The sequence below is a fragment of the Poecilia mexicana genome, unplaced genomic scaffold, assembly GCF_051168715.1.
Source record: "Poecilia mexicana isolate PSO_F unplaced genomic scaffold, ASM5116871v1 scaffold_2, whole genome shotgun sequence".
NCBI classification, from domain to species: Eukaryota; Metazoa; Chordata; class Actinopteri; order Cyprinodontiformes; family Poeciliidae; genus Poecilia; species Poecilia mexicana.
This window is the reverse complement of record NW_028263371.1, coordinates 39,345,039-39,360,509: the sequence shown is the minus strand read 5'-3', so window position 1 is coordinate 39,360,509 and position 15,471 is coordinate 39,345,039. Positions and strand designations below refer to the sequence as shown.

General features: G+C 40.4%; 1 protein-coding gene across 2 annotated transcripts in view; it reads left to right on the top strand.

Annotated features, from left to right (window-relative positions):
* Positions 1-13,810, top strand: part of gsk3ba (glycogen synthase kinase 3 beta, genome duplicate a) — a 39,884-nt gene extending 26,074 nt beyond the window's left edge. The window contains exons 4-11 of one of the 2 annotated variants that reach the window (XM_015003230.2): positions 2,464-2,574; positions 3,614-3,744; positions 5,745-5,851; positions 5,970-6,067; positions 6,176-6,283; positions 9,690-9,876; positions 10,087-10,185; positions 10,987-13,810. In XM_015003230.2, the coding sequence (XP_014858716.2) occupies positions 2,464-2,574; positions 3,614-3,744; positions 5,745-5,851; positions 5,970-6,067; positions 6,176-6,283; positions 9,690-9,876; positions 10,087-10,185; positions 10,987-11,057 (912 nt within the window). In that variant the 3' untranslated portion in view covers positions 11,058-13,810. The remainder of the gene's footprint in view (positions 1-2,463; positions 2,575-3,613; positions 3,745-5,744; positions 5,852-5,969; positions 6,068-6,175; positions 6,284-9,689; positions 9,877-10,086; positions 10,186-10,986) is intronic. The other variant, XM_015003231.2, reaches the window with a different exon arrangement.
* The last annotated feature ends 1,661 nt before the right edge of the window (positions 13,811-15,471 follow it).

Sequence of the window (15,471 nt, the reverse complement as noted above, 5' to 3'; positions counted from 1 at the left end):
GACCACAGCTCTTTCTCAGCTCTTACTCCAGAAACCCAGATGTTGGCAGACAGAATGCGAATGAGCAGCACCACCTCTGGTTAGTCGAGGTCTAGAAAGCCAGTAGAGTTGGCACAAGATTAACTTAGGCAAGTAAACGACAGTGTGAGGCAAACTGTGTCCTCTGCTCATGTTTAGTGATTTATCCTTACACACAAAGTGCGACATTGGAAGCATCTTCATTAGTGTGTGGCAAAGTGGAGACTCACTCATCGTCCTTCCTTCTCCCTGTCCTTTTGATCTCATTAACATGTACTGCTGTGCTCATTTTCCTTATCATATGGATTCCCATTTGCTTCCTGAGAACTGATTTATCCAACGTGTCCATATGACATGAAGCACAACCACACCTGCTGAAATAAGCTCTGCACAACGTTAGTAAAGTATAGCTGGAGATTATTATTGATGGAAAAAAAAAAAACAAGCTTTCCCAGTTGTTCAGGTGACTGCGGGCATTTTTCTCCCCAAAATCAGATGCCTTATTATTTAGCTGGGAGTTAACAAGGAGCCAATCAGGGCTTTGCATGGCAATCCCTCTGGGAAGAAGCCAAGGAAGTGGCTTTGCAGTGAGGCAGGAAGTGAGTCATTGCTGTTGCTAGGCTAAATATAGCAATGATGGCGCTAGCGGGAGGCGGAAAAGGCTCCCCAGTCGTCACAAATGTTATCAATGGAGGGAATGGCTGCAGACGTGCATGTGTGCCTGGGAAAGGGAAGCGCTGACTGCCAAAGTGTGAACATAATTGTAGGAAAATGTTAATCTACAGGTTGTCTTGACTCTGAGTTCTTGGGCTCTTCATCTCATTTCATTTACTGTCTATTTAACACAGAGCTCTGTGTAGAAATCACAGAGAGGAGAAATGTATGTCCAGTACAGAGACAGTAGTGTTAGATTTCTTTGAGCTATGTAGATCACATGTTGGCGTCTCTGTAGATTAATCTTTCTTTCCACAGATCCATCAGGGTTCCTACAGGTTGTTTTCCTGTAGCTTTTTTTACATTAAGAATTTTCTGACAGCTAGACATGTTACTAAGATTACCTGACTGCGTAATGTCTTGCAGCTTGGTAGTCAAACTGGTTCAAATGTTGATTTCTGACCCAATAATCGTTAAAATAGTGTAATTTACGATTTCAATTATTTATAAAATCAGCTGCTTCCAGGATTCACTTTAAAATATAGAATAATTTGGGATTTATTAATATGTGGATGTAATCAAACATACAGATAGCTAATATTTTTCTTAACCTTTACAATGACGTTCCCAAAAAAATAACTGTGGTGGCGACTATAGTGGTTGGTGCAGCTTCTCATCCATTTGTGTGATGCCACCTGCTCAGCCGAGGTTTAACTCTTACAGTCGAGTTAAAAACTTTTCCATCAACTAACCTAAAACATTAGTCTCTGAAAGTTATCTTTAAAGCACAGAGCTAAATATAGGAAGTCAAACTTTAATTTATTCCCTCACTCGATAAGGGATGAGAGATTGCCGAAGTTTCAAATACTTATTCTAGTGTAATTCCAGTAAATAAAATCATCTTATGTTTACGTCCGTATGTCTCTCTTGTCTGTAAATATTGAAAGCGTCGTCGATAATGAAAAGTCTGGTTTCACATGCTAGCCGTAATGCGTTACTTCTACCACAAGGTGGCAGAAATGCATCAGCTGAAGCAGATTACTCGGACAGGGGCTGCACAGGTTGCATTGGTTTTCAGTTCATGAGTAATATATTTTATTTAGCTAATTTCTGCAATATTTTGTCTTGAAATGTAGATCCTTACCCACAATAAATATTTAAGCGTCACAAAAGCGTTGCGAGTCGAGTTGAGTCACTTAAGCTATGAAGGGATGAAACGTGACGTCGTTTCTGACCTCAGAGGAATTGTTTCAGTCATGATTTCAGTGTTTCAGCATTTAGACGGTAAATAGGAAAATGGAGACCTCTGCTGTCCCGTCTCCAACTGTTCCATTTCTGAGTCATAATTTGTAGTTTTTATTTATTAGTCTCCATTAATGGTCCGATGGCTCGGTTTTGAGCAGCTGATGTCGCACTCAGCGGAAAAAGGAAGTGTGACAATAACTGGGTGGAGAACCGTCTGCCCTCCAAGACTTGCTTCATTCTAACCAGGAAGCAAAGAAATGATGTCACTGCCTGTGGCCGCTGGTGAAGCTCCGGCCGTTGTGACTCACGCCCGGATGGTTTCTGTCCCTCAGGAAGATGCAATGGATTCTCGTATAGGATATTAAAATCTGTTTTATCGGCTTGTAAAAGGCAAAAGAGACGGATAACGCACTGAAAAATTTAACAGGCAACTGAGATGAGCCTGGATATGATTTTATATTGTCGATACACATCGCTAATGTCTGTTTGGTTTTTCTGATTGTGAGTTTTAACTCGAGTGTCCTTGTTTTGTCTTCTCTTCAACAGAAAGACGAGGTGTATTTGAATCTGGTTTTGGACTACGTTCCCGAGACCGTCTACAGAGTGGCCAGACACTACAGCCGAGCCAAACAGACGCTGCCCATGGTTTATGTTAAGGTAAATATAACCGAGTCTGGGATTTTATTACCATTATGGCAGGAAGAGGCAGACGTCGTTGGTTTTCAGAGACTCTGAAGGGGAGATCTCAAACCAGAGTTGGATTTTTTTTCTGACTTTTTCCTTTATTATTTGGTAATTTTATTATAATCATTTATTCTTAGCATCAATTTTCTTTTACTGCTATGTTCATATTTGAATCTTAGTGGATTCTGTTTTTTGTTTCAGGCCAAGATGACTCTTGGTCTTGCAGAAATGTTTAATCTAACTCCATTTAAGAGATACTTTGAGATCAGGGGCTTTAAATATAAAACACATGATTTGGCCTAAAATTATGTGATTTACTTGAATCACCATTTGACTTTGGATAAGACACGGCTGTGCAGCTGTGTGTATTTTTCTAGTGATCTAAAAATCAAAACGTATTTGTTTTTCTCTAGACCTGGTTACCAGCTGATTTCTTAATTAGCCTGATATAAACAAAGTGATACTTCCCTAAGAACACACATTGGTTAAACATGCAAAAATAGATAAAATACAGGAAATAAGTGGAACATTGTGTTGTTTAGAGTCGAGCCTTTAAATCGTTTGTAGGTATTGTGTACCATCATTTATGTGTTTTACTTCTGCTTTGGTTCAAAATTATTTGTGTAACAGAAAATACTGCTAAGATCACATGTAGCAAAATTAGCAAAGATAGATCTATCTTGTCATGGTTTTTTAAAAACTTTTTATTCCGTTTTTTTCTATTTAAGCTGGTAAATGTCCACATTTTCTTTCATTCAACATTAGTTGATTGACATTGACTGCAGCTGCAACTTTGCAATTGATGAAACCCGTCCTGTTTTATCTCTGCAAGGCACAGTTAACAGTGTTCCTTTAAAAAAGGCAGCGTGACAGGATAATAAAATGTCCTGTGTTTGACCGGACTGAAATAACATCCCTGTGTGTGTTTTTTTACCTGCTATAAACCTTGTAATGTCAGGTGGCTGCTTGTTCTGCAGTTGTGACCCATCTGCTTGTCTTCTTCCCTGCGTAGTTGTACATGTACCAGCTGTTCAGGAGCCTGGCTTACATCCATTCGTTTGGGATCTGCCATCGGGACATTAAGCCCCAGAATCTGCTGCTCGACCCAGAGACGGCTGTCCTCAAGCTCTGCGACTTTGGCAGGTGAGACGCAGTCATGCTGTTAACATGGATGCAGGTTAATCGGCGCGTCCACTGAATTAACAGGTCTGAAACAGAGTAGACTGCGCTGTAGGAAAAAAACAACAAAAAACAACAAAGATACAGAGTTAACCAAAGAAACCCAATCTGTTGTCTCAACCCAAAAGTAAGCAGCGCTCCAATGTTGCTAATGTGTCAACAAATATCTTTTAACAATACTTTCAGGCTAGACTTGATTGCCGCACATCTGCCTCATTTGTTAAACTACAGAGGCAGTGAGAAGGTTTAAATTGATCTGCCTGTTATGTGCCACTGAGTCGGCAACGGAGGCAGTCACGGAGCCATATTGGCATTTATGTATGAAGTGGGGGGTCGATGGGTGCAGCACGCTGCTCTAATCAACAATGCTGTTGTCACTCAGCTGAGCACACAGTGCCGACTTGCTCTGTGTAAGTACATACTGAGCGCAGCTCTGTTGGGCTGATTGAATTGTCACTGTCAATTTAATTTAAAAAGCATTTTGTTAACATGCACAAGCTGCACCAAAGTGCTGTGTGTGAAAATTTAACTAATCAAGATGTAAACGATATTATGCACCAGTGCAAACGCAAAGGGTGAGGACGGAAAGAAAAGAAAAAGCTACTGACTAAATGGTAATAAAGTCATTAGACGAAAAACACATTAGTTACAATTTAGCTGTCAAGCTGGGTATGAGTGGTGTGACTGGAGAGGTGGGGGGTCTTTATTCCACATCTGAATAAGTATGTTAAAAACAAAGTAGAGTATGGAAACTAGTTGTTTCCTTTACAGTTTCCATAATACAAACATCTCAATTTCTCCAAGCAATATCTTAACCAGAGAACACATAAATTGCAGTTTTCAAATGATAAAAAAAAAAGGATTCCCAGTGTGAATAGTCGCCTTGTTGACCCATTAATTAAATGCAATTAATCATCAATTATGAAGTCACTTAAAGAAATCACTTACAGAAAACCCATCTGACAACATGAAGCATGTTTAAACATCTCAAAAATGTAAACCTTCATGTCCTGGTCTAAACAAATTAAGAACAGAAACAAAGAGACCCACATCCATCAGTCTGAAATGTGTTAAAATGTTGTTTCTGAAGCTTTGGGATGCCATCAAATCCGCAGTAAGAGCCTTTATTCTCATGTGGAGAAAATATGAAACAGTGGGCAACTTTCTCACTGAAATTACTTCAAGAGCAAATTTGTGATTTGTCCAGGAGGAGGCCTCTGAAGAAATCACTGCAGGCCTAATTGATCTATTAAAATTAATGTTCATGATTTAACTAGAAACAGAGAGAGAGAGAGCAAAAATGTAATCTGTGGTGAAACCCTTGCTGACCCAAACAACACTAAAGAAACTTTTTTTTCCTTTTTTTTTTTTTTTTTTTTTAAAGCTCCAATTTGTTTTAGAAATATAGTTACAAGGCAGAAGTGGACCTTTTTACATCTGGTGTGAAACTAACCAGAGAACACTCTGGTTACATCATGGTGGTAGTGTGATGGTCTGCGGTTCCTATACTGGTCATAATTCTCCTCTTTAGCATAAAACCTCAGCCATCAGTTTACCTTTAAGCTCGTTTTCACTTGGACACCAGAAAGTCTGAATGGCTCAGAAAACCTCACAAATGACCAGAAAATCGACTTATTAATCTGATTTTGAGTTTAGATCTTGAAACATCTAAGAGGGTTTTTTTTTTTTTTATCTACGTTAAAGATCTGGGCATCAAGAACCTAGGATTACCATTCTGTCTTTAGGGAACGGATGTGTCGGCTTGTTTCACTTATTTCGTCATGTCTGCTGAGGGCTCTGCTCCCTTTGCAAAAAATCTCACACCCCCCCCACTTCACACATCAAATCCCAGTTTAGCCCCTTTGCCTATAAATACACTCTGATCACACTGGTTTCATGTTCCTCTCTTTTTGGCAGAAGTGGGTGGTGAGTCTGACCACGATGTGCTTTTATTGTGTGTGCAGCGCGAAGCAGCTGGTCCGTGGAGAGCCCAACGTGTCCTACATCTGCTCTCGCTACTACCGGGCCCCCGAGCTCATCTTTGGTGCCACTGACTACACCTCCAGCATAGGTACGCCCACCCCAGCTGACCCAGCCAGTCTTAGGGATCTGGCTGTGTGTGTGTTGTGGCGTCTGACCTGTTTTTCTTATTATTGACCCCTCCTTGTCTCTCCCTCTAACTCCTGCAGATGTGTGGTCAGCTGGCTGCGTCCTGGCAGAGCTGCTGTTAGGACAGCCAATCTTCCCTGGAGACAGTGGGGTGGATCAGCTTGTGGAAATTATTAAGGTGAGAATCAGCCGGCCATGCTGAGCTCACTCTGTTTGAGCGAGCGGCACTTAGATTCCAGGACTAAAAGGCTGTTGAGGTTAACAACGCTCCGCTGTTTCTTTTCAGGTTCTCGGTACTCCAACTCGAGAACAGATCCGCGAGATGAACCCCAACTACACTGAGTTCAAATTCCCCCAGATCAAGGCCCACCCTTGGACTAAGGTGAGTCAGCAGGTACAGCAGCACTTTTACTTCTACGTTCTTCTGCTGCCACATCCCACCGCTTTTGTTCTGCCATCCCATCATCTAACATCCGTCCACCGGAGCCGCATGCTGATTTAAGAGCTCCTCTTTTAGCTGCTCGCATTCACTAAACTCATTTTTTTAAAATGTAGGTTTTAGTTTACTGCTCTTGTGTTTCGTTTTTTTGTCATTGCATGTTGAACATCATCATGCATAAGACTGTGACATGTTAATCTACTGGCCACTTTATAAGGTACACCTGGCTAGTTCTGGATCCCTCCTTTTCCCTTCGGTGCAGATTTCTCTTCTGCATGTTCATTATGCAAATCTTCTGTTACAACAACAGTGTAACGGGTGACTACGAGGTTTATATCATGGAACATTAACCTGGTGTAGGTGCTTGTTTAGTACTAAAGTACTCAAGGAAATATCAATCACACCATCATCCATACTTTCCTGTGGTTCACTCCAATTTCTGGAGCAGCAGGTGTTTGTCCCCTGCTGCTGTAGCTCATCTGCTTGTAACAAGTGATTTAGTAATTTTTTAATTGGCTATTAAAAAAAAAAAAAAAAAAAAAAGAACCCTTCTCTACAAACCATAAAAGTTTGCGTGTGAAAATCCCAGCAGATCAAATATCCACACAAACAACCATGGCACATTCAAAGTCACCCAAATCCCTTTGAACAAAAGTCTTCTGCGTTTGGATTTCTAAAATGTTCTGATTCTGCCATGTGACTGACTAAATTGCTGTTTGTGTTAGAAAGCGATTAAACAGATGTACCTAATGAAGTGGCCCGTGAATATTTGTGTTTTTATATTAAGCCTGCTCTGTTGTTGTCTTGCTCACCTTTGCCTGTGTTTGGTAACATAAGTACAGCATTTAGCTGAGTGTATTATGCAAACAGACTTGAATCATCCCTAATGCCTTGGTGTGTTAGATCCAGTGAGATAAGCTGTCTTTTAAATGTCTTTTAAATGTTACAAATCTTTCTTCAGACTTTCTGAAATAAGTTTTTCTGAGGAGCTTTGCTGATTTTTCTCTCGTTTCAGAACAGTTCCTGACCATTTTCATGGAAATGATTTTTGTTTTTCAAGACACACGACACCTTTTCGATCAATCTATAGCGAAGATCAAGTAGAACAATTTGACAAATGTAGAATAGTATTTATCACCAATAATGTGTTCTTTACTGAAAACCTCTTACATAGTCGATGATCAGCGAAATGATGATGGATCTCTGGGTTCAGATCTTGTTCTTGAAGACTGTTTAATGGCTTTCAGATATTGTTCAGACTGAATACTGCTTCCCTCTTGGCCTTAAATTTTAAAATCTGGAAAAGTTTGGTGTTTTGTCCTGGAGAAATACTAAGAAAAAAAGAAAGTATCAGAAAATATTTTAGTTTCTAGGTGATTTTCCCCGTTCCATTTCCCAAAAAAATGAATCTGAATTGAAAGAACAAAGAATGGAGCAGAGTGATTTACACATTGCTTATATATAAAATGTACAAACCCCAAGTTTTACTCTATTGCCACAAATGTATAATAAATGTGTGACGAAAAAAAACCCCATGTAAAACATTGCATAAATGTAGCATACCATGTAAATAAAAAGGCTCTTTGGTAAATATCACAGATTTTTAAGGCTGACATTTAGTATACATAACACATTTTTAAATTATTTGCTGGTTCCCATTTTAATTTACATAAAGCCATCATTATGTAAGACAAAATGATAAAAAATATAGAATAAAGATCAGTAACTATGTTGAATTTAACAACTACTCTGAATGGAGACATTTAGATAGAAGATTATAGCTATAATAACGTCACATTTCCTAAAGAAATGTTTACTACAAAACAGGAAATGTTGAGCTGACATGAGCTAAGTAAATGTAAATAGAAAGGTAAGAGTGTGAACTTTATTTGTTAAATTATAAGTGATGGCTGTTTTTTTTTTTTTTAAGTGTGTTTCATTGAAGAGCACGCTATCCAGAGATTAAGACCATAAACATCACACGAATGTTTCTCAAGGGTGTAGCTAATAAAAGCTTGGCTTTGACCCAGAGGGGTAGTTTTATTTTAATGAATAAAATGTGAAATGTTGAGCCTGGATCAGTTTGGGACCTTAAAAAGAAACGTGTGCATTAAATCTGCGAGAAACTGACAGGTCAAAGTCGGGAAGCTTATTAAACTTGAAATCAGTTGTTTCTGAAAATGGTCAGGTGCAAGTATTTGGATAACAATGAGCTGAAATTGTGTCTGATATTCAGATAGACGACTTTTAAAGATGCCAAGCAAACCTGATTAAAAACCCTGAGCCCAAAATGTAAAGAAATAAGGGATTATTCAGGACTGTATGCACTGTGTAGCATTTCATGTTAACTGAAAAATGTGATTCTGTGATCATTTTTTATGAAAAACCATTTGAACAGCAGGACAAGAAAACACTCGTTAAGCTAAAACTGAAACTTCTTATTATTGTGGTTATTATCATTATTATTATTATTATTATTATTAACAACCATTACTATCAGGTTGGGGAAGAAAATGGTTTTGTGAGCAAAGTTGGATCAGCAACCCTTTTCACACAGCTGGTTTCTATCAGTATTTCTGCAGGTTGTGGTTAAGGATCGACTCTTTACTTTTTTATCTTGTACAGTGAGACACAGACGGTAAATATGAGGCTGTAAGGAGTGGGTGGACATTATCTCCATTCCTCACACAAAGCTCTTACTTTATAAATTTAGCCTCCAATCAACAGGCAGCCGCTGGCCTTTCTGTTCTGCAGGGATCCTACGCAGTCTGGAAAAACATAGAATGAATGCGTTTATAGTGTTTTCCCAAGCCTGGATAATAAAGGAAAAGAATATATATATATATATATATATATATATATATATATATATATATATATATATATATATATATATATATATATATATATATATATATATATATATATATATATATATATATATATATATTCTGCCTGCCCTTTCTTTCCTTATGTCCTTCTGTCTTTAGTTCCTGCTATCCTTGCTTTCCTTCCCTTCTTCCTTTCTTTCCTTGTCTTTCAATCCTCACTTCCTTCCTTTTCTTTCTTTCCTTCCTTGTCTCCTTCCTTCCTTCTTTCCTTTCTTAATTCCAGTTTCTGATGTTTCCAGGTTCATCGCTGAGAAATTGATTGTAGAATAATATAAATTCCTCCACGGACGTGTGGGACCCATGTTGGGGTCGTTCTCTGCAGCTGCATTTAATTCGCTGCCCTCAACGTGCCAGATCACAGAAACGTTTAAATTGTTTCCCCTGGTTGTACCTTAGCTGTCCAGACGTCTGCCTGCACGGCGATAACGACCAGTCTTAACACGTTGATGCTGTCTCTGACCGCTGTCCAGGTCTTCCGGCCTCGCACCCCTCCGGAGGCCATCGCCCTCTGCTCTCGCCTGCTGGAGTACACGCCCACGGCGCGCCTCACCCCTCTGGAGGCCTGCGCTCACTCCTTCTTTGATGAGCTGCGTGACCCCAACATCAAGCTGCCCAACGGCAGAGAGAAGCCTTCGCTCTTCAACTTCACCACCCAGGGTACGCTCCAGACGCTCCCCGCCTCCCCTCTCTCTGGAAGTTTTCCTATTTCCTGATTCTTCCGCGTTCAGCTTCTCCTCCGGTTAATCCCGTGCTTCCGTGCGCACTGCTCATGGAAATGTTCATTTTTGACAGATCTGAGTGTCTCTCCAGGGTTTAGTGAAGCTGTGCAGCAGCATGACCTGATAACTTCTGTTCATTATCTTTCAGAGCTGTCTAGTAATCCCTCTCTGGCCTCCATACTCATCCCTGCCCACGCCCGCAACCAGGCTGTCGCCTCGACACCAACCAACGCGTCTGCCACCACAGGTCAGAGCCGCACTTCTTTCAGCAGACTTTCCTCACCATTAGCAACTTACAAGCTAATTCTCTAGTGAATTACTGAAATAAAAATTTAAATGATTCATTAAAATGCACCTGTAAGGTTAGGTAGATGTCAGACTGTGGTTGACAATTGATGACTCCAGAACTAATGATTATCAGTTATAATTTTCACGTGCTATAATCATACTGGTCAGTCTCTGCCTTATTTACTGTTTTAACGTTATTATACTATGGCTAAATGAGGCTATAATGAGCAGAGGCTACACTTTGATAGATTAATTATAAGTAGAAAATGTTTAATTAAAAAGTCAATTAAAGCATTTGGTTAGTGTTTGTCAGCTACTTTGTAGTTGTAATGATCCTTCTTGGTAATGTTGGAAAGCTTTTCTATTTCAATCTATTCATTTTCCTCACATTAGTGAGGAAAATTGGCAAATCCTCTCTGCCAACTCCCAGAAGCTTGTGGTGGAGGAAGTATCATGCTGTGGGACAGGATCTACCTGTGCAGTTCAACACAACCATTCTGACCAAGTTGCAAAAAAATAACAGATAAAGAATGGGACAGCGTCCCACAGTAGTGTGTGATCAGTATAAGGAGACACCAAGCAGTAGTCGGCAGCAGAGCTGCATGTTGAGCTTTGACAGGTGTTTCAAAACAATACGTTTTATTTCTAAGAAGCATTTAAACATAGAAAAAACAGAACTCACATTTCTACAGTTTTTCTTCTTCTTTCTTTTACTCAGTTTCTCTCAGCTAACATTCACCGACCTTCTTCCTGCCCACAGATGGCAGCAGCACGGAGCGAGGTCCCAACATCACCACCGCCTCCGCCTCAGCCTCCAACTCCACCTCTTGAGCCTGCAGACCCCACTCGCCCCCCACGCCCTGGTCTCAGCCCCCGGCCCACAACCCCCTCTCCATTGCGCCCCCCCTGGCCAGGGGGTGAGCTGCGATCAGCTCTGCTCCTGGCGGCGGCACGGCGATGCTGCAGCGGCCCGGGGCTCAGCGGCGACACGACCACACGAACCCAGCCACCCTGACCTCCACCTCTGACCCCCAGCTGTCTGAACTGTCCTCCACCCCCCTTGTGCTCCCTTCGACAGGGAATCATAGGGGCAGAAGCGTTGCCGACTAAAAGTATACTAAACATGTATACTCGATGGTAACCTCCTAACATTTGTAAGAGGACAATCTGTAAAAAAAAAAAAAAAAAAAGAAAAAAAAGTCCTTTGCTGCCCCTCGTCGCCTCCTGACTGCCCCTCCCTCGTTATCGTACCACATCTCTGCATCCACCCCCTCCTCCTCTGGTTCCTCCTGTAGTGCATGACCCAAGTACAGAAGGACCAACCGGAGAGGGGGGGCCTGCCACGACCTTTCACCTCCGCAGACAAGGCATGAGGCTCATGCACGCGTATTACACACACTCAGACACACACTCATCCTCTCGCACACGTTGATGCATGATGACGTCCGCCGGAAGAAGCTCTGCAGATCGGGTGGTTTATTTCTTTCGCCTGGGGTTTTTAATTCTAGCAGCCTGTTTTACTCATCTTTTTATTTTAATTTTTTTTTTTTTCTCTACTCCTGGGCAGCGTTTTGGTGGAGGGGAGGGGGAGGTGTGCGACGACGGATGTGATGTGTATCTGCTTCCTGTGTGCTTGTATAATATATACATACAGTACAAAACGAGCATACACACAGTTTATATAATACTTTTCTTTCTGTATAAAAAGTATATATAGATAAATGTATAATAACTACAATGGTTCAGAAATCATTTATGGTGAGCTCATATCTGGCAGCGTAGCGGCAATATTTGCCGCTGCCTAAAGACGGATCTGGATGAGTTGATGTTTTGTTTGTTGCTCCTGTTCTTGCTGGAAGCGTTGGAGTCCAGCAGCAGCTTCGCTCCTCTCCTGTGTTGCGTGTATTAAAGGCTGTAGGTGGATTTAGAGCACCTGCTTTATTCCTTTTTGCCTTGGACTCCGTAACGGTGCGACGGTGCAGCGTCTCGACGAACCGGTTCTCCTGTCAGCATCCGCCTCTCTCTTCCAGATGATCACAGGTTTTTTTTTTGTTTGTTTTTTTTTGTTTGTTTGTTTTGTTTTGTTTGTTTTCCAGCGAGCGCGCTCCTTAAAGTGTTAACCACCCTTTGTCCTCGCAGCGTAGTGCATAGAGAGCTGCTCGGTACAGTCCAGATGTGTTTATTTACCAAGAACACTCACTACATAAAAAAAAAAAAAAAAAAAAAAAAAAAAAAAAAAAAAAATTGTATATACAGTATAAATGCTCCTCACCAAAATTCTGACTTGTACGTCTTGTATCTTGTTTTTTATGTTAGGATTATTCTTTTTTTCCTTCCCATGTTGTGTTTAAGGTATGTATATATGCTGACCCATGTACTGTTTATGAGCGAAAACAAAGAGTTGGGAAAGAAAAGAAGAAAAAAAAAAAAAGAATCAGGGCTGAACTGATATTGTTTATGGATATTGTTAGATGACGACGATCAGCTTTATCCAGCCATATGTTCAATTTTACCTGTACAGTACAGTAGATGACAGCTGTATTATTGTAACAAGAACTAGTCATGTATAGTGTAACTATAGTTTGGAGTGCCTTTGCTTTCATACACCTTCGCCTTGTCTCCTCCATCACCCCCGTCCCTCGATGTCGTGACTCCCCCCTCGGTGCTGTCGAACTGCGTCCCGCCACATGAGCCTCCACCTCCTCCTCGCCCCCGTCCTTCATCGCACACTTTTTGGATTATACAGACATTAATTGTAAGGATCCCCCCTCCACATCACCTCCACCCCACAGCTGAAGATACAATATAGACAGGTGTTTATTTTGATAGATGTTTTATCACGGGCACGCACGTGGACCGATGAGGCAGCAGGAGGCCTCGCTTACTGTAAATATAGACTACAGTAGAGATTCAGTATCGCTCACAGTGTTGGTTCTGTTACCAAAGCCGAACGTTGACGTAGTTGTGATGAGCCATCCTCAGAGGCAATAACTCTCTGTTCTTTTTCTCCTCCCCTCTGTCTGGATGTTTCTGTCGTCTCTGGGCTGCATATCTTGAAACGTAGACAGGGAGGGTTGGGGTAGGACTCGGTAGCACCTAAGGGGGGGTCGAGTCATGTAGCCTATCTCCCACGTCTCCTGCTTGCTGTAATTTTGCATTCATGAACGTGTTGCTTCCCTCCACCAGAAGGTTTGACCACTGTACCCCAACCCTTAACACCCAGTTCAATAAAAACAAAACGGTTACCAAAAACAAAGAAAAAAAAAACAAGTATATCTACTAGTATAAGTCATACTAGCATTTATACTGGTCATATGCTAACTGGGGTTAAAGAGACAGAAACACAGTAAAAGAAAAAAATACAACAAATACATCCTGTATAACAGTACTACTACTTGAATGCCTCTGTTTGTGACTGAAAATTTTTTTTGTTTTGATTTTTTTTTTTTTCCTTTCGTTTCTGTGAAGGTATGCTAAATGTTGCGCCTCTGTAAATATTCCCTCTGCGTGCTCCGAGGAATAGTTCCCTGGTACTGTAATTTGCAACAAATAAAGAGTAGGATAGCCTGGAAATGATCAAGGAATTTGTCTGCCTGGTTTTCCTTTTAGTGCTAGCTGTGTATTTCTGGCACAACCAGTAAAATGAACAGGACAATCTGGATTATTTTACAATAAAAGGGCTCATTTAAGGCAGCTGCGTGAGAACCCTTCCAGAAAGTATGGCTACAACCGTTGCTGTATTTGTGTGGAAAAAAAATATCTACTAATGTGAAACAGAAGAGGACAATAATTTAAGTACAAAAATAAATGTAATCTCTCTGAGTCTAAAGAAGTTATATTCCTAATTCAAGGTTTGCTGCCACCTACAGTCGACCTGATCGGAAAGCTTCAAACTGGAACCTTTAAAGCCTGACATGACATGAACAAATCAACTGAAACAACAAAAAAAATCTGATGCTTAATTCAAGAACCTTTTGATAGAGTTAATGGACTCAGTCATTGATTTAAATTGTCCTCAGATATCTTAAGTATAATTAACTGGTAAGTAAGCTTAAGTCAATTTGAAGTAGGTTTGCAAAGGCATCAGCCAGGAGAAGGCATGAACAAATTCCGCAGCTTTACGCCAAGGCACAGGAAAACTCAATCAATACATGGAGAAAATAAGTGGTTTTGTATAAATGTTCCTCAACTCTGAAGAAATCCCTGTGACATTTTGTGCCATTTTGCTTTTAATCAAACCGTTTTGGTTGTGTTGAATATCCCTGAATTTAAAAAGTATTTTTTCTGAACTGTCCTCTTAGTACTTTAATACCTGAACCTGCCCACTGGTTAAGGAAAAAAGAGATGGAGGTCATTTGGATCCCATGAGTTTTTTTTTTTACTTTGGCGGGGTCACATTGACTCCACGTGTGCTTTTACAAGTTTTTTCGTGGCTTTAGGAACTGATGGTCTGATGGAAGCTTTAAACTACGTCCGCTGGAGGGTTAAATAAAGCTGTATTAAAATAATTTGGACATGAAAATTGCAATATTAATATTTAATTCCATATTTCTCAGCATAAATCAATATTCTTACAGCAGACTCCTGCCTATTCAATTAAATTTTGCAGACAAATTAGCATATTTTTTAGTAGGAGACAAAATATCTGAAAGAAAATGTGGCTTGGGCAGCTGAAATGCCGAAACGAATGCAACTTGACAAACTATTGGCTTAGGTTTGCAAAGCAGGAGCTGCGTTTACCTTCCTTGGCACTGAGATGTTTCTTGCATGAAACATTTCTTACATGACAACTTCTGCAAAGGTTGCATGAAAGCAACACTTTCTATGTTTTTGATGAGGGAATAACACAACACTATATAAAGGTTAAAAAAAAAAAGTCAATTTTGCTTTGTATAAACTATTAAAATAGACACCGGCGCTTTCAGGTGGGGTTCGTAGAATTCGGCTGTGGTTCTTCATCCCCAGTTAGCCACCAGGTGGCGCCACATTTCCCCCTCATTTAGAACATGCAGTTAGATTTTGTTTTCTGCATGGGTGCTTTACTGAATTAAGTGTTAATTGATGTGGGATAACTGAGTGAATTAAAAGAAGAGTTTTCCATTTTAGGGGACCAACTGCTTTAGTTAAAAAGTGGAGCTTGGTGAATGTAAAAGACCCAAAGATTTTGTGAGTTTTAAATAGCTTATTTTCTGATTTAGATTTTACTAAGACAGCTTAAATCCTCAGTCACCTGGGACATGTTAAT